The following is a 22,593-nucleotide window of genomic DNA, read 5'->3' on the forward strand; positions in this document are numbered from 1 at the left end:
ACAGTATATGCTACAAAATACACCACTTAGAGCCATGCCAAACGTGTCAGAGGGAATCCTCTCGATTTGTTTTTTCGCTGAGATGCCAGCATAAAAACATGACACATTTCCCAACCAGCCCCATCTGGACTGTTCATTAGACAGCCATGTCCTCCTTTCTCTAATATTGTTAAAAACTAGCTGGGTCCTGTCCTGCTCAGTATATGCTAATAGGTAATTATATCCTACCAGCAAAAAGACTTAATACTTCAAAAACTTTCAGTTTACAATTAAATTTCTATCAATTTTTTTTGACTTGTGGCTCCGTGTTGCAGTAGTTAAGGCTTCAGGCCACCGAAGATTACTGGGGAAAACTGTGAAATTCGCTAACCAGCGAGTGGCTACAGGAGGTTGCTGGCCAGGTGAAATCGATCCATAATCCACATTGATCCACACGCTGACCTGTCTGCAAACACTCGCCATTTACTCTCCGAGCTCCAGAGAAAGGTGTGGTTCTGCTACAACCAACACAATTCAAAAGGTACACACACCTTTCACAGTTTCACTACTGCTTGGCGAGTAATGTTTTTGTGTTTCAAACTGTGGGTAACCAGGTCAATCTGCTAGTGGCCAAAACAACTGCAAAGAGGTTTTCATTGCTGTACTACAAACCTTTTTGCAAACAATTTCACTTAGCGACTGATAGCAAAGACCAGTGTCAAAATCCAGTTGAAGAATACATATTTATCCCTCATGACTGGTGATTGTCAAGGCGACACTGGCTGGTCTCTAGACTGCTGTGATTGGGGCCTAATATATATGCCTTACACACAAAAGATTACCAGTCTGAGACCAGCAAGAGACACAAACCCAGCCTCACAAGCCAGTCATCTTCTATTGCTGGTCCCAAATTCAGATAAATGAAAAGGCTGCGTCAGATTGGCATCCAACATTAAAAAAATATAACAATAAATCTGTGCCAAATCAAACATGTGGATCCATCTGTTGTGGTAACATCCTTAGAAATATACTTAATAAAATCTGAGCAGTTTGAGGCATAAATGAAACTCTTCATGATTTTCTCTGTAGCTGTGCACACACGTAATGATGGATAGACTGAAGATCTTGTGGTGTAGATGAAAATATCACAACTAAAAATCATCATCCAGGAACCACAAATACAGGTAAAAAATGTCACTACAATCTATAAAATATAAGCATCAAATATAAATTAGTCAACTAAAATGATCGACTCGACTGACTTTACTAGGCTGCTCCTGCAGCTCATGTATTTGTACTTTTTTGTCAGAGAATGACAAAGTCTGGTCTACTTTTTAAAGAAAACAGGGAATACTCACTTATCCTGGATTGTTGTTGTCAAAAATTAAAGAGATGAATCACTGTAATTAGTGAATAACAATTCTAAAAACTACTACACGCCGATCTCTTTCACACATCGCTGTCATCTTTACATCATCCTGTGGCAAGAAACAGCATCTGGTGTGTGTTTGTGTGCGTAAGTGAGTGAGCGCCTTTGGATATGATTACACAGCGCCAACAGCTACACCCCGACTCGGAGACACGCTTCCAAATCCCAAAGTAAGGCTGACACACACACACATACACACACACACACACACACACACAGACACAGACAAAATAACACAGTCAAGCAAGAAGAAGCCACACCCTGTTTTCACAAGATGTAAACCACACTGATTCACTGACACACAGAGAGACACACGGCCAAACGCTCCACCCTGACACATAGACAAACTGCTCGTAAAGCACCCAGCCAATGTGTGTGAGTGCAACCAGAGTCAGAGAATATCTCTCAGAGGTTTAAGGAGTAGAAAACAAGCTTATACACAATTATTCACTTGCTCAAAGTCACCTTTAGATTGGCTTCTGTTTGGTGGAGTTATTCTACTGTTTCACCTAAAGTGAAAAGGTCAAAAAAAGTGGAAATCAACGTAGCTTCAAACACACACACGCACCCATATAAAAAGAAATGGACCAAAACTCACCCCCTCTGTCTCGTTGTGCCTCAGATCTTTTTGCTTTAAAGCAAATGTTCAAGGATGAGGACGAAGAAACACGGAGACCTTAAGAGTGTGAAGGAGTGTGTGAGGTGAAAGGAAGAAGAGAAGAGGGAGGAGGAGCTGTTTGGCTCACTAGCAATCCTCTTAGCCTGGTTATGTCATGGGACCAAGCTAATCCTACCTTCACTGACTGACCCACACACACACACAGGCTGACCATCCAGCAGACTGACCAACACTGGTACGCACAAAAACAGTCTGTGACTGGCTAACCGAGGTCTAACCCTGCTATACAAAGCAAATGTGCAGTTTGGGCTGAAACACAATGGCTTGCATGGTTCAAAATAGCTGTTAGTGACAAATTAAAAGCACCAAACATGAGGTCAGCTGCTCTTTTTACTGCATGACCTCAAGATAACAGGATAAGGCAGGCTGGCAAAGCAAAACATGGTTAGCTGAAGCACTGACTCAGGCTGGTGACAAAAGACTAATTACCCTTTTTTCTCTTTGTGAATTTATAAACAGCAATTACAGTGTGCATGTGCTGTGTTTGTGTGCTCGCATGGTTGTTCCTGGTAGAACAGTTCAATCATCACTGTCACTAATCCCCGGGCTAATCCGCTGCACTACACACACAGACAAATACATACACGCAAACGTGCACATGCATTGTGCTGTACGTGTGGGAATACTGGCTCACAAAGACACACTCATACAATTACTTCGCTGTGACTACGGGGTTTATTTTGTATTCCTCAAATTAAATGCTATTAAAGAGCCAGATGTCTTTTATCCTGTCGTCGACTGGGATTATTTCTTGCACTTATTTTGAAAGTCAAACCCAAAAGCTATCAAAATAAATTACAGGAACATTTCTGCAAACAGAGGGTATGACTAACCAAATCCACCTGTAAAGCTCACCAATAAACACTTAGTGTATCTCTACTGGTCCATGCATGAAACACCAATATGTGTGGTGCAAACAAGCTTGGTTAACCCCTCAGATTGCCAGATATCACTTTAGTTTATCAGTCACATTCAGTCCAATCTGATCTCAAGAGGGCCGGACCTGTAAAACTGCTGCACGATAACCTACCTTTATTTGAATGCTTTCATCATTTCATCATCATTTTACAAAAACAGCCCGAGTTCTCTTTTTAAGGACAATTTCAGCAGCATGTCTCATTACATTTGCAAATCACAACGAATCTACAAAAGCAAAAACATGCTGACTTTGAATATTGAGTTCTAACAGTTGTCAGAATTGACTTTCCAGATATTTCTATTTATGCAAAAGACTGCTGACATGACATCACCAGGAGCAGCAGTGCGACTTATTAAAAAAACAAACAAATGAGAATTAACTGCATTTTCCATCCTCGCAAAGACATCCGGGTGACCTCTTGACCCCCGGGCTGCATGTTTGTCACCTCTGTGCTGGTATACTTTACCTTTACAGGCTACAATTTCCCTCCTTTTCTTTGCTCTTGCCACAGTTTCTAGCAGTAAGCAGAATCCAAATGCAGGACTCACAGACAAAACAAAGTAAATGAAAACTGACCTTCAATTAAGTCAACAAAAATAACACTCCAAACTCTTGGAAAGAGCACACACAGGGGACTAACACACACAAAAACAACAGGAAACTGAGGTGATATACAAACACACAGACACGCAATCAATGGAAGAGGAAACAGGTGGGAAATGGGGCACAGCTAAAACTAATCACACACAAAAGAAATAAAACTAAATACAAAACACAAGAGACTAATGATGACGACGAAGCAGATACGGGAGGATTAATAACTCAAAGAATGCAAAATCCAAGCAAAACACAAAACCTTAAACAGAAGCTAAACCAGGAGAAATAACCTAAACCTCACAATGACAAAAACCACAGGCCGTGACGGCGCTCTGCCAAACTGGCTGCAGGTTCACATTTAACCACAGACAGCCCAAAGCTGAGGCCTGAAGAGGCCGTGTGTTATCTGGAATCAAGGAAGTCATAACTGACATGGAAGGTCTCAAAGCTGTGGGTGTTTGTTTGTGTGCTGCAGCTCTTCACCGAGTCCTCATCTTCTAATTTTATAACAGAGGTGTTTAGATGAAATTTTACAAATCTGAACCTAACGTGCAGCTTCAGAGGAACAGAAACAATCCCAGTTTAATAAATCAGAATATTCTTTTGGTGCATGCACATCTGTATGAATCCTGCAGTTTTATAAATAAAACCTGATATGCATGCTTAAATATTTGCATGATATATTTTTTTGTAGTTACATATACAAAGCAGCACTGTGTGTATAAACATGCTGTAACTCGTGTGTGTGTGTGTGCGTGCGTGTGCGTGTGTGTGTGCGTGTGCGTGTGTGTGTGTGCGTGCGTGCGTGTGCGTGTGTATGTGTATGTGTGTGTGTGCGTGTGTGTGTGTACCAACCTTGTCATTAGCACTTTCTGCTGTTGCTGCTGTGGTCCAGCTCTGCTCCAAAGGCTGCTGACTTCCTTCATATAAATGAACAATGAAAAGAAATGTGAGCAGAGATATTGAAACAGCATATTAAAACTGGACCTGGGTGTGTTGAGCCCTGTGACCTGGCGGACATGTGACTGACACACACAGAAACAGAGCCTCGGCCTTAATTAACCCCTGAACCGCGTGTGTTCGCCTTATCGCAAGGATAAATGGACAGGATGTGAAAATCTGCTTTCTTTTCCCATACACTGCATACTAATCATTCTTATTACTTTAACACTTTATTTTCAAAATAGAGAATATTTACTGGTGTTCACAAAAAGAACAATAACAACAATACAGTAAAAAAAAAAGACAGAAAAGCCTTTCTTGCACTCAAAAAGAAAAAGGGGTGGGGGTGGGGTGGGGGGTGGTATTATGACATATTAATATATTCTGTTGAATGTAAGCTCTCCTTTAAGGATGTCAGCACATAGATCACTGGGCAGCCCCAATAAAAATTGCCCAGGATCTTTACAAACTTTACTTTTTACAACTGCACTTATTTTTTAACTACATATTTCCATAACTTGGAAATACAAGGGCATTCCCAAAAACAGTGAATATACATTCCTCGGGTGACCTGTTGGAATGTATTTTATTTAGCACAGGACACCATATTTTCCATCTATTATCTTATAATGAATTCCTTTTCATTTATTTATTAGTCAGAAACAAAGAATGGGATCATTTACAACAAATCTCCCAAATCTCCTCACCATAGGCTTTCTGCAAGTCATCCTGAGAACATTCCCAGCATTGTGATTATATTATTTCTGCAGGATGTTGTAAAAACCCAAAATAAAACCTTTATTTAAAGTAAACTTCACAAGGAAGTTTTCTATGGACCCTGGAAGTGAGCAGGAATCCTGCGACGTCACGTAGTGACAAATTTAAATATATGCATAAAAATCTTTCTGAGGAAGGCCAAAGGTATTTTGAAACTGGGCAAAGGTCATAAGTTTGTTATTTTCATCAAACAGGTCTGCTGTTATTTTGATACCTTTTCTGTGCCAGGATCCAAATACAAGCAAATCACAGCAGGGAGAAAATCTCTCTTGTTGATAGGAGGTGTAATGTAGGTAACTAAATCCTACCTATTTATATCTGTTTATATCTCACCAGCTTTTCATTGTATTTAGAAGAACTGGATTGTCTTTCGTTTTCAAGCTGGGTTTATTTCTACATGTAAGCTCTCCTAAAGACATTACATCCCCATTTCTCAAAAGGAGTTTAAGATAACAGTAAAGCCACTCATGGATGAGCCTGCCATGACATGCCCAATTATAATGTCTAATGCTAGGGAAGGACAAACCTCTGCAGAGAGCTGCACAGTCTTTTCTCTTGCCAAATAAATTTAGAAAAGTCTCTTTCAGTCTCTTTTGCTATCTTAGAAAGAATAGTGGTAACAACTGAACAGAATAAAGTAATCTTGACAGGATATTCGTCTTTATAAGACTTATTCTACCATCCATGAAGCTGTCAGATTCATCCATCTTGTAAGGTCCTTCCTTTTTTTTTTTTCTTTTTGCACTCTGGTCAAATTGTGCCTCAAGAAGGCGTCTAATCCAGAATCAGTCCAGAAGAAAGGGGAAATAGATGGATGTGAAGTTTTACTATAAAACCAACTGGCATTGCTCTTGATTTTATCAAAGTTAATTTTATAGCCTGAGATCCAAAAATGATAAACCCCCTGACGAGTGTGGCTCTTATCGCCCAACTAGCTTAAACAATGTTGAAGGCAAAATTCCTGGTTAAAAGATTGGAGAACTATCTCCCTCTCTTAGTTAAATCAGACCAGACTGGTTTTGTCAAAAAACAGAACACCTCTTACAAACATGAGAAATTACTTACAATTATCCAGTTTTCTACAGTGAATAAGATACAGGATTATTATTTCCTTGAATGCAGAGAAGGCTTTTGATCTGGTAGAGTTGCCTTATTCATTTGAGGTCTTAGGAGAGTTTGGACTTGGAGAGGTCTTTATAAATTTTGCCAATTTGGGCCATAAGAAGCCATAATAGTACAACAGGACTTCAAACAGATTCTGTGCCCTACAAGATATTTTTGTATGCTGATGATGTGCCTCTCTTCATCTCAAAATTGGAAAAATCTATACTCATGTTAATGTTGATCATTCAACATTTTTGGATCTCTTACTGCATACTATTTCATTAATTCCCTAATACCTTAAAATAACTTAATTACATGCTCTTTGTAGCTCTTTATTTATCTGTTTTTACTCTATTAATTGCATGATTCATCTTAGATCTACTAAGATGAGACAGGTTCAATCTGGGCTAATCCCAGGCAGCTCCAACTTTCACCTCCAGCCAATAAAGCAGCCACAGCAGCACTCCCCATTCAATAAACCAGTTAAAATTGTATTTAAGCACCAGCAGAGAGAAAGTTCACATCAAGCTGCTCTATAACTAAAAATACTGCACTTTGGTTTTCACCGTGGGACATCGATCCATCAATCCATCCATATTCTGACTCTTATCGCGGAGGAAGCGGTCAAGAAGAAATGCTCAGATCTTCCTTTTGATGTAATCACTCCAGAAGTGTCAGGATTTCCTACCCAGCAGACATGCTCAAACACCTCGCCTCAGAGGGATCCAGGAGGTATCCTAGTCTAATGATGAGCTACGGCTCCCTTTGAGGTGAAGGGCTAGCAGCTCTGGGTTGGGGATGAATGACTGCACCAAGTGGTGGAGATTAATACAGATATCTAAAAACAATTTGGTTTTCTAACTGACTGCTCAATGAAATTCTAGTTGTGCGTGTGTGATGCACACAGCCTGTGCATGCATCTCGCAAACATTAGGCTGTATCCTTCTTTCAAACATAGTTTTCTGGAACAAAACTAAAAGGCAGCAGCTAAAATAATAGAACTGAAACTCACATTGGTTACATCCATCATTCATATACAGTCTGTGCTGTGGGCCATATTACCTCTATTAAGTTACCTCTGTTCCATTCAAATAAGACCAGTTTGCTCTCCATGGAAGGACACATAATTTTTAGGTAATGTGGATTAATTACAGAAGTCTTGATGATGGAAAGTGATGTCCTTGCACAGGAAGTGCAAACTCACCACAGGCACCTTCAATAAGGCACTGAGGGCAGATGAAGCTAAATTAGCCTAGGAGCAGGTAATGCATTAGGGTAATGTGATGCTCCGGTCCCTGGAGAGCTATTGGCTCATTTAAGAAGCTGTTTTATTGTATTAGGTGCAGAGCCAAACACAAGCTGGCAGCAGAAGTGCGGGGACAGTCTGGCTGCCGCAGGGGCTGTACCAACAAATCCATCCTTTACAAGCACAGATGATGTTACTCTTTCTGTAGCTACGTGCGCTCACAGCTCAAAACCACATCTGTACTAAAGAAGCAGGCAGACCACAGGGAGAGAGAAGCACTCCACAGCAGCAGACCAAATGAGCTGCTGTTCTTTTTATGTTACCACAGATCTCCAGGCATATGAACTGTGACTGGATAAAATCTAAGATCCAGACACCATAATGAAAAAATCTCAACAGACACGAGAAAGCTTTAATGGGCTGGGCCAAAATGAAAAAAAACTTGGTGGTGATTAATTCATTTTTCTGAAAAGACTTCACAGCTCGCTAACAGACGATAATAATGAGATTCTAATGAATGATAATTGAGCTTTTTAATGACTGAGGGGCAAGACGGGAACCAGCAGGTGGTGAGGTTGTCCCGTCCCTGTGGGGAGCACCAGACGCAGGCACAAAAACACACCAGCGCTACAGTGACGCCAGTACACGCCTGCTGATGAATGCTTTGGCCGGCAACGCTCAACAAACGTTACACAATCGCTCATTCGTTGATGAAGTTTACGGGGAAAAACGGGTCATTTCGCCTGCCTGGTTTCACAAAGTTCTTCTTTATGGCTGCCAGCACATCAAAGAGTTGTTTTGGCAGAATATCGCCTGGCGTTTCAGCAGCATTCGTCTGTCCCCTCGCCGTCACACCCCTGCCATTATGTAACTCTAATCATCTTATCTGGCTAATTACTGACCGAGGCCCTGAGCTCACCTCTAAACCTCATGCACAGCACTTATACCGGGTTTTTCCCACGTTCTCTTCAAATAATACCCCCAAATCCTTTTTTTTTGTTTAACTTAGTTTTTACTGAGAGCTTTAATGAATTCAGTGTGTATGTGTATTTGTTTTGCTGTACCTTGTGTCCAGGAAGGGCAGTGTCTGAGGTAGAAGCTGACCTCGGGCCTCCTGGCTCCCCACTGCTGAAGGAGATCCAACAATAACAACTCCTGAGGGAGAACTCGCTCTGAGAACAGACGAAGGGTGAGAAAACATTTGACAAAGATCCCACTAATTACATAACGTCACACTATTGTGTTATAGAGCTAGAAAGAGATAATTCAGAATTCTTATTTTGTTAAAAAGCACATTTACAATTTTATCAGGTCGACATGTATAATCTGACTTACTAGTTTCAAAAAATTACCTGTGCACGTCTACAGCCAAAATTGTCTATAAACATATCCTCCACACGTAAAATATGTCTTTTTTACAAACTGTGCAAAAGCTCCTTATAAGAAAATGAATAATCTTTGCTTTGGAATAATTAATAAGAATTCAAAATTGCAGCTGTAATGTTGCTGGCTGTGCATCAAGCCACACATGTAGGATTGAAAGGTTTGCAACATATATGCAACATATGCAAGACAGCAACCTATCACCATCTGCACAGTGACAATGCAACGTGCAAAACCCCAAACCTCTTTCTGAGTGGAGGGGGGCTTTAAGCATTTATTTTTACCCTTTTTTGCAAATGTTAGTGTGGAAAAATGAAGCCAGAAAAAAATCCAGAGAATCAATATTTTCACAGTGAAGTAAGCCAGCTGTGCCCTTGAGGCACAGCCTGTTGTCACGCACCAACACTCGGCACACAATTTATGCCGCCATCTATTATGTGCTGCTTTACACAGTCACTCACTAAGACATGGTGTAGTATTAGAGCCGTTTATATCCTGTCTGGCCGCTCAGTCACATCACAAAGCCACACAAACGCACTCCCGTTACTGCGCGGGCATCACCGCGTCGACAGCTATGACTGAATGAATGTGGGCCACGCTTTAATGGACGCCCTCAGTGTGTGAATGAGATGGGCTGGTCTATTCATATAGTAAACTTGGAGCACTTAGCACTCTTGATTTCACAAGCTGAAGCCACAACATACTGTAGGTCTGACTCTGTTTATAATTAGCTTCACAGCAAGCGACCCAGATCTGAGTTACGCCGTGTCGATTATCCTGTCACTTAATGCAAGATTATAATCATGCAAGTGCTCCGATGCTCCAAAGACAGACTGTCAATAGTAATTATATGAGCTGGACTCTTTATGATTAATGAGTGTATGCATAAAGAGATACACTGTGAGAATAGTCCAGTCCTGTTCAGCTAATTTTCTAGATGTAATATCCTGTCTTGTCCTGGCTGATTTCTAACTTTGGTCAAGATTTCTTACTGATTATGATTATAAGTCTGGGTGCCTCCACGGTGAGGTGTTCTGGGCATGTCCCACTGAGAGGAGGCCCGGGGCAGACCCAGGACATGCTGGAGAGATTATATCTCTTGGGTGGCCTGGGAGCGCCTTGTTGTTCCCTCGAACAAGCTGGAGGTGGCCGGAGAGAGGGAGGTCTGGGCTTCTCTGCTTAGGCCGCTGCCCCCATGGCCCGGCCCCAGATAAGCGGAAGATGAATGGATGGATTATGATTATAAGTCAACAGAAGATATGAATATATTAGGGATATCCCCCCTTGACATCACTGAGGTGAGAGCAGAAAACCTGACTTAAACAGAGCAGAACTGAGCTTACAGCTTACTGGGGTTATTTGTACTTACACTGACCTGCTTATTTGAAAGTTTGGTTTTAATATGAGCATCCACCACCGGACCAGAGATGTGACAGAAGATAGTCTGATTTTAAGCACCTAAAAGGGCGACTGACACTGAACAAATTAAGCCACTTTTCAGCTCTGTGTGTGAATCTGCAGCTGCTGAATAATGCATTTGGCGTCTCCACTTTAAGGCTTTCATGAAGTTAATGTCTTACATTTGCAGCATGTGCTGCTTCCCTTAAGTGACTTCTAATCAATAAGCATTATCAGCCAATGAATGGACTCACCATGCCCGTTCCATACTTCAGCTAGGTGACACTCCCCCTCACCGGCCTCTTTGCAGTACTCCACCACATCTATAACTCTGGTCGCTGGAGTGACAGGGACCTCAGTTAGCATCTGCTGGGTGTCATTGAGGTAAACTGTCAGGATCAACTGCAATCAAAGAAAAATCATGTTAATATCACTTATATATTATTTTACATGGACCCCCAAACTCAGTAAGATTCTTTCCTATGGCTCACTGGCTGAAATCAGATCACCAACCTCCAAATGCTGATTAAATAACTAATTTATCAGCCATATTTAAACTCTTATTTTGAAGGAGTTATTGTGGCTGGTAGCGATGATGATATTCAAAGCTAAAAATCCCAGTATGAAGTCAAGACCACCTCTGCAGCTGGGTTTCAGTATGTGCAGACAACAGGTGAGTCAGCTGTGATATTCAAGTGAAAAATGTATTAAAAAAACAACACATGTTAATGTTGGGCGATATGAAGGTGACCAAGGAGCAGGGGCAGATTTTGTTCAACAAAAACATGATACAGTCCTTCATCCATGTTATCACAACACCGAGCTGAAACACCTCACAAAATCAATACTGTGAGGGCTCACTGTGAATCCTGAGTTATTGTTTTTCTTTGTTGTCTTTTTCTTTGTTCATTTTGGTGTTTCTTTTCTTTAATTTTTAATGTGAGTTTAATGTGTGTCTTCCCCTCTTTCAGTGCCAGATTCTCTTTGTACTCCATGTGAAGTTTTTTTGTGTTATAATTCTGTTTTCTGGTTTTTGCCTCTGAATACTCTTTGTTGGGTTTGCTTGTCTGATTTTTATGGACGTCCTCTTTACTTTTTGGCCCAGTAAAGACTGACTCTTTAATTTGTTTTTGAATCTTGTCCTACTTTATTAGTTGTGACACATAACTGGTTTTACACAGAGTAACACACACGGCCAGTTCTTTCTGACAATGGCAAACCCAGCCTAATCCATCCATCCATCAATCCTGCTTATCCGGGTCTGTGTCACCGGGGCAGCAGTCAAAGAAGAGGCATCTCCTCCATCTTTGCCCGTGGGTCTCCCCGAGTTGGGACCTGCCTGAAACACCTCGCTTAGGATACATCGGGTCAGATGAATCACCTCAACGGGCTCTTTTTAATGTGGAGTAGCTGCTCTACTCTGAGCCCCTCCAGACTGATTGAGCACCTCACCCTATCTCTAAGGGAGAACCCAGACATTCCCTGGAAAAAGCTGATTTCTGCTGCTTGTATCTATGATCTCATTCTTCTGGTCACAATCGAAAACTTGTGGATAGGTGAGGGCAAGATCATCTTTACTACCGCTGCACCAATCTGCCACTCCCTCCCCAGGTCACCAATCAACAAGACTCCAGATCACTTGAACTCCAACCGGGGGGGCACTCCACTCTGTTCCAGCTGAGAACCGTGGGCTCACTCTCATTTTAGTGTCCGTTTATTTCCGTTAACATAAACGGAAAAAGCACTTTAGGATTTTAAAGGTGATCTGCGGAGTACTGATCCTCCTCTCAATAATTTTGTTATCAAATCCTGTAAATTCTGCAGCCAAAAGATTAAAATGTCAATCAGAAAAGGACATCCTGTGTTATCGTCAGTGATGTCACTGGTGATGTCACGCCAGTTAGTCAGCCAGCAGTCGAAAGATAAATTTAGGGTAATCTGGGATAGGAGTGCATCGACACACCACAGCGCTCACGGATACAGATACACTTTTTAATCTCAGTGTTGCTTTTTCTTTTTCTCTCTCTCATACACACACACAAACACGCACGCACACACACACACACACACACACACACACACACACTTCCTGTGCAGATACTACAGTATGCACACACTCAAAGTATACTCTGTACACTAATCCTCAGTATTCTATATACCTGTCCCAGATCATGTCAAGTAATCTCTGGCTGCATGCAGACGGACAGAGCAGGGACACGGGCTCTAAAGCTTGGATTAGAGACACACACACACACACGAGCAAACTCCTAAACCCTGCAAACACACCAGGGGTTTTACTCGTCCACAAATCGTTCAAAGTAGGCTAATCGTGGCCTCAGAAGCGCTGTTATGTTTTTCACGTGGTCAGAAACATCATTTGTTACACTCACGGGGTGCCGGCTGTGATAAAAGAACTTTTTGTAATCAAATCATCCAGTGTGCTTTTCTCCTTTAAGTGATTTAATAAAAAAGACTATCCAAAGCAGACAAAGACGAATGCAGCGCAAACACGCTGTCGGGGAATTTCACTAATAATAAATGCTGTATTTAAAACACAGTCTGCAAAGGTTTCGATATCTGACAAAGATGCAAATGTAGGTTACTATGACACCAGAGAAAAAAGTGCCCAAAAATAACACTTCACTCATTTTGATTTTATCAGAAAAACTCATTTGAGTGGCCCTGAGCAGTCTAAGGAGACAAAACACAGCAAACTTTCAGCTTGTTTCATTTTCACCTCATTTCTTTTCTAAATGCAGCACATTTTCTTGTATTTTGACCTTCGAGTGACTGAGTGTGATCACTTATTTATTTACATGTGGCCCTGTAATGTTTTTAATTGTAAAACTGGAAAATTCGTGGTGTGAGACAATCTGTTTCTCCTAAAACTTTGGCCTGTGAGGGATCATCTATTTCCCAGCATGGCCTTTGTTTTCAATGTCATTTATTGGTAATTAATCAGGCGTCTCATATTAACAGTTACATCTTTCACATCTTTCAGCAATCTAAATATTTTAAGTGCATCTCGAGAAATTGTTTCAATTATTACACATCTACAGTCTTGATGTACAAAGGAAAGTCAAACGAGGGACGGTGCCAAGTGATATAACACAAACATTAAAACAAAATGAGGCAGGCTTTTATTGTGGCAGATCAAAAGTCTCAAATGAAATACAAAAGTCCAACCAGAACACTGAATATGCAGAAAAAGCAAACAGGAACAAAGCAGCAAACACAGAGAGGAACATAACAGATGCTTTGATAAAAGACAAAGAGAAGATGAATTGATTGATGAGCCTTTCTGGAACTAAAACCTCACTGTTGCTCATCTGAACTCAGACTTTCTTGAGAAGGGAGGCAAAGAAACCAAAATGCAAAGACAAAAGACAGAGTGAGGAATAGAGAGGAAAACACTGAGGGAACCAAGTCTACAGCAAAGAATAAAAATCAAGGCACGAACACATCAACACCAGAATAACCATAATGTAAAAACAGTAAAATACTGTGGCTTCACTGTAGGTGAGCTTCCTCCAGCTCATCTAAGGTGCTAGCATCCTGCAATATATGATTCACTCAAACATAATTTAAAGGTTTAAATGAAACTGTATTTTCTATTAAACAATCAGACCAGGCTGGTCTAAGTAAGTAAGTTGTATGATTTGTACTTTGTATCAAAATTATCTGAAACCATAAAAATAAAAGGAGATCTCAAATTACTGGAATCGATCAGTTTCTTTGCTGAAGCAGTTCAATCACATGAAGGTAAAGCTGAGCTCTCAGATCCCCCACAGGCTGCCACGTTAAACAGCTGTGTTAGACCTGAAGGCTTGGGCACGATGTCTGAGAAGAAAACAAACACTGTTTTGCACTTCGCTGATGGCGTCCTGCATTAAACTTTCCAAAAGCTTCTTCTGGGTTATTATGAACACTGCGTACAAACACGAGCTGACACGTACAATAGAAAGCTTTTTACCTGCAAATTCTGTCCCAGCTCTCTCTAACATACTGTCCTCACAAAATTCCTGCATCCCCGTCCAAACTAAAAAGTCTTCTTTTACAGTTTACCGGGAATTGAAAACATTATTATGGTGTCAAACTGAAGCATGAAAAAAAAAGATTTTGTGAGCCACTTTGTTAAGTACACCTACTCAACAGCTCGTTGAGAAATATCTAAGTTCGTGATGTCGTTTCACCTCCCATGTAGGAGGCTTCTTCAGTTCTAAAACCAAATGGTGGAAAGTCCCAGGTACCATATATTATACCTACAGCTATATTATAATAATAGTGCTGTATTGGATGGTAGATTCACCATTTGGTATAAACAAAATGAAAGCATGGCTAAAAGCACAATCTGGGCACCTGTTGCTGACCATGTCCATCCCGGTATGACCACAGTGCTTCAGCAGGATGATGCACCATCAATCTGTCTGTCTGTCAATCTTGTAAACATGGAGAAAAATCTTTGGGGAATTTTTCTGGTACCTTATTGAATCTATGCCACAGAGAATTAGGAAAGTTTGGAAGAAAAAAAAGGAGCCGGTCCAACTCAGTACAAGCAAAGAGTACCCAGTGAAGTTACAGGTAAATGTGTATCAGTGACACAAAGCAAAAGATCACAAACCGGAAATTCCAATTTTCTTTTTTGCAGCAGCACATTTATGTCCTAACTCTAACTCCGTACTTTGCGCACATGCAGACCTCTAAAGTTAACAAACCTTCAGTGTCTTTCCTAATGTCAGCAATGCCAATGTCATTTAAAGCAGAGTCAGCCTGAAACCAAAACAACTGACAGTCAACTTATGGATAATAATAAAGTTCACGGGGACCAGAATACAGAACCCTGAAACTGAATCCCGTTACTAGGAAAACCACAAAGTAAAGATCAGGAATAAAAGCTTTAGTAACAGAACTCATCGTTAGAATAATAACATAAACCCAAACTAAAGAAACGTTCATCAAGAATCTGAAACTCACAAGTACCGTGACATAGACGGCATGTTATGATCAGTAAAATCACTTGTACTAGTGCTCAGTGATAATGTGAACATAATGACCTCACAGTAATGACAGTTCCTTCCTGGCTATCAGTGACTGAGACACACAGAGGCAGATTGAGCTGTAGTTCCTGAAATGCCTGTGGGGCTGAATGGAGTGACTCGGGCTATTTTCAGCATTAGAGAAGGAAAAAACAGAAAGTCAGATAGAGGAAGAGTGAGCCAGGGTGACCAACAGCCCGTGTTGGTGTCTGCAGGAAACAATCAATGCTCATTTTATTAGTCATTTTATAACAACATGTTAGCCTCTATCAGGGTCCAAAACTCAAGTACAGACAACTCCGTCCAGACCTTTTCTAGCAAAAACTAAATAAAACTCACACAACTAACTTCATCTTGTTAGACTGAGAAGAACATATATGAAAAAGCAAAGTAGAGCTCTTCTCTCACTCACTCACCCATTGTTTGCTTTTCCTGGTTTGGAGCTGCTTCTTCTTCTTCTTCTTCTTCTGTTTCCTGCAATTACTCAGTTTGAAGTTTTCAGACAGAAACACCAGCCGCTCCAAAACCAGCCCCAAAAACCGCCTCATTGGAAAATGACTGAGCAGAAGCACACACACCAGCGTGTGTACACGTGTGTGTGTGCGTGCATGTGTGTGTTTGAGAGAGAAAGTGAGATATATAATTGGTGGTGTCAGACAGAGAAGGTGGTGTGTCTGTAGGTGAGAGTGTTTGAAATGTACGTGAAGCAGGGAATACAAATATGAGAGAGGGTGTCAGTGAGGGAGGAGGGAAGGGAGTCGGCTTTCAGTAAATATAAGGAGAGGGGGTGAGGAGGATGAGCTATAAGAAAGGAAAGGCCAGACACTGTTCGTGTCTGTTGGTGGGAGCAGACTGTGAGCTGGAGCTGATATTGTTACATGTTCATCATACATCTGGCATGACGGGGGCGGTTCTATTTTTTTGTCACTGACTGAGTCAAAGGTTTGAAGGTAAAACTCGGACGCTTGTCTCCAATCAGTTTTAGGTAAAAGTTTAGTTCTTCATGATAAAACTAAACCAACTTTCAGCTGCTGTGAAAGACTGAAGTTGGTTTAAATACAACTAAACTGGAAACAAAACAGAGCTTTATTTTAAAGAACATCTGTTAACCACAGTCATATAAAGGTGATGTTAAAACAACAAAAACAAATCAAGTAGCTAGATGCAGAGGACAGGAAGCACAGGAACATAGATCCTGAATTCAAGAAGGAAAACAGACGACAAAGATGGAGGGAAATATAAGACCGTCCCTGATTCTTGTCCCTCTCATCGTGGATGCGGGTGGAGGAGGGGAGCAAAGTACGAGCAGGGAGGATTCAAGACATCGAGATGGTGGTATTTGGTACAGCTGCATCACAGATAGTTTTGTTTTAGATTAATTACAATTACAGCTGAATTTCGTAATCTCAGGTGTTGCAGTATGAATGACATGTTTTCTATTTAGGGCAGTGTGATCAAACCTTTTTTTTAATCATGCGCTCAGAAGCAGAGCAAAGCAGAAGAGGAGGAAAGGATGAGGTCACTATGTGACTTTGTTCCACGTTGTAAATTGTTCATTTATGAGCTTTTAATTTGACTTAATTGCTGTAATTGCAGTAATTCTCATGTCTAACGAGTAAATTATTGTGTATTAGGGAAGCATAAAGTCTATCACTGACTGTACTTTTCAGCTAACTGGTTGTAAAAGAACAGTGCATATCTGAATGCAGCTGGAACTGCAGAAGAGCACACAGGGTGCAGTTCCTCTCAGCCAAGAACTGGAAACTGGGGCTACAAACTGTACCAGAGAAGACAGCCTGGTTGTTTCAGTCTTGATTTCTGCTCCAACATTTGGATAATTTTCAAAATTTGGCATAAATGACTTGAAAGCATGGCTCTATACTGCTTTGTATCAGCTGTTCAGATTGCTGGTGTGGTAATGGTATGATATTTTTGACAGACTTTGGTCCCCTTGATACCACTGAGCGTCATTTAAACTCCACAGCTTACCGGAGTACTGTTGCTAACCATGTTAATCCCTTTGTGGCCACAGGTATCCTGGTTCTGGGTTATCTAGGATAACACGCCATTTCACAAAGCTCAAATGATCTTGAACACGTGTAAATCATGGATCATGGATGTGTGGCTAATTCATCTGCAGCAGCTGTGTGATCCTATCACCTTGTTGAGTCTATGCCATGAAGAATTAAGGCAGCTCTAAGGCAAAAAAAAGGTAAACGTTGGTAATAGCAGGGTGTAACTAATAAAGTGGGCAGTCAGTTTAATGTTTAATGGACTGCAATTACTGCAAAGTGAAATTTTTAAAAAACCTAAGCTTAAGAGAAACAAATAAATATAACAATGAAAGCACACTACCTCCTAATAAACTACAAATCTGCAGAAATATGAGCATATCTGTATTATTTGAGCTGTGGTGTGGATTGAAGCTGTCCAGCAGCAGCAGTGGCAAAGCTGGAGGGCAGAGATTAGAGAGGCTGCACTGATATGCTGCAGCATGACTGCACTGTCACACACACACAGATAGGACACAGAAGGTACACTGGCAGAAGAGCTTCGCCCCTCGCTCTCTCTTCCTGTCACACAAGGTCACATGTTGGGTGCATGTGCTCAAACACACACAGATACCCTCTGTCTCTGCAGCAGCTATTGGCAGAAACTCAGCACACAGTTCAGTAGGAAAGAGACGTTACATTAACATGCACTGTGACTAAATCTACTGTTCCTCCTGTTCTCACACACGCATAATCAGAAATCTTCAACACAGATTATTTATCATGTGACTCTGACTGATATTTACGCCCCACAATCCTTTGCAGCTGCTGCCTGGAGACACTTGAGCCAGACAGTGATGAGTGAGAAGGACTTTTCTTGATTAAAGAGTTATATTCAGAGATACTCGAATTAAACTGGAGAGCATCATTAAGAGGTTTCATCAGTCACATGTGTCATTAATAGATAAATGGAAAGATTAATTTTTAGTCACGTAGCAGGCAGTGTTTTCTTATAAATGATAGCAGTCTGCAACTGCCACGTTTATTATCAGGGCCTTCAGACCAACGAACATCTACTCTGCGTTTGGAGGAACTGGATTTAATACACAAAATGTTTGTCCAAGTTCCTAAAGAGGACAGTGATGTACAACCACCTACAACATACAATACAGCCACAGAACAGAGACAACCAGGCTCTCTCACACCTACTTTTCCAACCATTCGTTCATTACAGCTTCTCTACAGGAAGTACGCTGACCGCAGTGTGCATGTTTGCGCGTCACACTATGAGAAACCACTGAGGCATGTTTATCAGCTGTCACCAGCTGTCCACGAGAAGGACAAGTGCTTACAATTGGTTCCTAAACAGCTCCAATCATTCAGTGAGCTAAACGCCGTGTAAAAACAAACTTGTGTCTATTTGCAAGTACTCCAAGCTTTCAGGACTGAGTGTGTAAATATCAGAATATTTTAGTATGCTTATTTAAATAATTTTATGAACGTACACACATCCAGCCACAGGTTCACCTTCATTTCAGCCTCTAGATGATCTAACGCTCTAATGTGTTTCTTTAAAACACACAAAAAAAGTTTTAAACCTCATTATTTCTTTGTTTAAAATAACAAGGAAAAAGTAAAACTCATGATATTAGGATAACAATAACCCAAAACAGGGAATTCCATCCTCCGTTACCTCTCGGTTATCCAAAGTCAGGTTGGGGTTGCAGCAATGCTTTTCAGTTCCTCCTCGGGGAATCCCAAGGCTTTCTCAGGACAGATGAGATATATAATCTTTTCAGCAGGTTCTGGGTTCACCCAGGGGTGTCCTCCCAGATGTGTATGCACAGATAGGAGGCACCCAGGAGGCATGTACGTGCTACCTCAGCTCCTTTCAATATGGAGCAGTGGCTCTAATCCCTCCAGATGTTCCTGACCCAATGTCTCAGGCTGATCCCAGCCAGACAACAGAGGAAACTGCTCAGAGTGGACTGCTAAGAAGAAATCGTCACCTTCCAGCTCAGCTCTCGCTTCACCACAGCAGGCCAGTACAATGCCTGCATTTCCGCCTACGCCGCACTAATCCATTGGTTCACCTCATGCTCCCCCTCCCCATTAATCATGAATAGGATTCTGAGTTACTTGAAATCCAGCCTATCTTCCCCCAAAAATCTCTAAAGGATCAAACTCACTTTGGGAATATTTAATCAAACTTGGAATCCACCACTTGAGACAATAAAACAGACCTCACACTGCAGCTGATTTAGTTTTGGGGCCATCAGTCTATGACCAAGCTATTGGTGCTGAGGAAGCATGACTTCTTTGCATGCCAACAGCCAGGAAATAGCCTGGTCCACAATCCATATAATCCTCATCATCATCTTTTTCAAAGAAGCTGAAAGTTCGTATTTCATTTGAATCTAGGCCTCGATGATTCAGAATGCCTACGACATATAAAGTTTCTACAAAGACAGCCTTGTATTTACAGATTGAGAGTCTGTCTTTCACCGCATTAGTTGTATAACCAAGCATAATGGCAGTGTCAGGAAGTGTGTCGTTTTCCTGTGAATTATGTAACGGATATGATTGGATGATGTTTGGGCTGCTGTTGCGTTGCTGTTTTAAATGATGATGGACTGTCTTGGGGATGTGGGAGTGTAGTGTTCCTATACCTGCTCTACCAGTCAGTCATGGAGAGAAGTTCTCCAGGGAGTGAAATGGTTTGCAGGCGGTTCCTTTTTTCAAAGTGTTGCAGCATTTTCCACTTTTTTTTTTTTTTGCATGTCCTGCGACTGCTTCTGCTCTTACATCGTTGCCTCCACCTTAGATCTTTCTGGTCTAGGAGCTTAAATTAAATCAGGAAGAAGATCTGAGAGCAGCTGGTCGCAGCAGCCCACACAACTTAAATTAAATTTCTGTGATATTTCGAACGACAGTGCGTTCACTTGTTAATCATGAATCATGAAAGGATAAATCAGCCAACGTGGGTGGGGAGAAAATTTGGAAAGTATTGCACACTGAGTAGAAAATAGCTCGGCCCCTCCAGAGAGGCAGCTTCAAGGAACACCTGCTGTTAAACTGGAGGGATTTAAAGCTTAAACAAGGAGATATGGAGCAGCACTGACTGAGGGCAGACTGATGACATATTTTAAGCTCACTCAAAAATACAATTAAGCAAACCGTTAAAAATGCTCCAAAAAGTACCCACAGCACAAAAAAGATGTAAAGATCTAGTTCAATGACTTCAATTAACAATGTGAAATCTAACAGACAGCAATCAGCTACAGCTGCCTGTGTCATGGCACCACGCCCTTAAATCCAATATCCAGGTGAATGAAACCATGTAAACAGATGATGTAAAGATGGAAGTAGCTTCCAGGTCTGTATTCTCTTTAAAGGCCAGCAGGGGGCGACTCTTCTGCTTAAAAAAGTGATTTCTGTTTGGATACATAGATATGCTCATTGAGTAATAAAAAAATCAGTCACAATTTGAAAAGCTGAGAACACTGCACACTCAAATCTCTCAACTCTAAGCACCATAACATCAATAAACAGCGAAGTGATGGTGTGATGTCCATCTATCATACAATTTATGGTTCTAAAGTCCTTCAGCCACCTCTAGACTTATTAGACAGATAGGAAACTATCTGCAGAGGCAAAAACCTCTGCAGATAAAACATTTTTGTTGTAAAGTTGGAGATTTTAACGACAGACCAGATAAAAGAAGCTCCACAAAGCATCGTGGTGGGTTTCCTTTGTTCTTTTTTAGCCAGAAGTTACCTTATATGGATGAATGGCTGGAGTGTTAATTTGTCGACCAATGTGAGCATTCATAAACTGTCTGGGTAACTTAAGTAGAGGACTAATACAATGCTAGGATTTCACTCACTAAAACTGAAGCATGCTTCAGTGCTTCAGTAAGCCATGAAATTGGTCAGATAATTCCATTCAAAAAATGATTTTAAAGACACTAACACCATGAATATAGTGAGGAAGTCCAGTTTTAGGATTCAAAGTAGTGAAGATGAAGCCAAGAAATTGCTGATCAGCTCCAGCTGCCTGTCAATCAATGTGGCCACGCCTCTAATGCAAATATCCAGGTGAAGGAGTGATATTAAGAAGTGGCCTTTATGGATAGGATTAATCTGTCTGTAAAGGCCAAAACCGTTTGTGGTACCACCTGTAAATGTGCTTGATATGGGTTAAATATGTAAATTTGGGTGGGGGACTCACTCTGGAGCCAGCCTCAAGTGGCCACTACAGGAACTGCATGTTTTGGCATTTAAACTCAGGCTGTTCTTTAGCTCTGGAGGTTGCTGCTTGGTTTCACTGCATCCAAAAATGTTTCAACTGGTTATTGAAGGTGTGTTGCGCTTAAATGAATAAAGCTTCTGAATAAAAAAAAAACAAGAACAAAAAACCCCAATCCCAGTCACACCAGCCTCCCTACTGGCAGATCTTGGCCTCTGTGTGTGAGGGGGCAAAAGTAGTCCACAGTGACAGCTGAAGGTGATTTGTGTTTCAGACACCCTACTCTCACTATCCACACCCCCTCACCCACACACCCACACACACACAGAACAGTCAGTACCGTCTCTATAGGAACTGTGTGCATCGAGTAAAACACGAGCTATCAGCTCAATGAGAAGGAAACAATCCTCACACTTGGGGGACAATACACTGTATCTGCTGCTGTATCGATAAATCATTTATTTTCATAGACTTTCTTTAGTCTTTCTTTTTCTACAAAGTCTATGCATAACAACGTTTCACAAAATAGTTATTAAAAAAGTTATTTGACTAAAATAAATAAATACTCCAAAGCAAAAAGCCATTTGATCCATTCACAAATATTTTCACCAAGCTTAAAACTTTGTTTTTTCCAATCCAGACGTGATGTATTACAGACGTTAGCGACGGACAATGCTAAATTTGCTACTGGTAAAAATACACGAATAAAGTTAAAATGATGTTTAGAGTCTAGATCATTTCAGGTGTCTCTGAGTCTTAAATTACATCTAGCAGCACTTTGAGTTAAATTCTAACATAAACGTCCTAAACCAATAGAAATGACTCTGCTCCATGACGTTTACATGTAACTTCTGTCACCAGCATG

General features: G+C 41.0%; 1 protein-coding gene across 7 annotated transcripts in view; it reads right to left on the reverse strand.

Moving 5' to 3' along the window:
- LOC100705495 (apoptosis-stimulating of p53 protein 1) overlaps window positions 1-22,593 on the reverse strand; it is a 55,752-nt gene that overhangs the window by 29,522 nt on the left and 3,637 nt on the right. The window contains exons 1-4 of one of the 7 annotated variants that reach the window (XM_005477606.4): window positions 15,906-16,183; window positions 10,708-10,855; window positions 8,737-8,844; window positions 4,459-4,523 (exon numbers count right to left, since the gene is read on the reverse strand). In XM_005477606.4, the coding sequence (XP_005477663.1) occupies window positions 4,459-4,523; window positions 8,737-8,844; window positions 10,708-10,855; window positions 15,906-16,037 (453 nt within the window). In that variant the 5' untranslated portion in view covers window positions 16,038-16,183. Of the gene's footprint in view, window positions 1-1,873; window positions 1,918-2,006; window positions 2,126-3,472; window positions 3,665-4,458; window positions 4,524-8,736; window positions 8,845-10,707; window positions 10,856-15,905; window positions 16,184-22,593 lie in introns of those variants that run through there. The other 6 variants (XM_005477608.4, XM_005477607.4, XM_013271924.3 and 3 more) reach the window with 6 other exon arrangements.

This window comes from Oreochromis niloticus, linkage group LG19, assembly GCF_001858045.2.
Source record: "Oreochromis niloticus isolate F11D_XX linkage group LG19, O_niloticus_UMD_NMBU, whole genome shotgun sequence".
NCBI classification, from domain to species: domain Eukaryota; kingdom Metazoa; phylum Chordata; class Actinopteri; order Cichliformes; family Cichlidae; genus Oreochromis; species Oreochromis niloticus.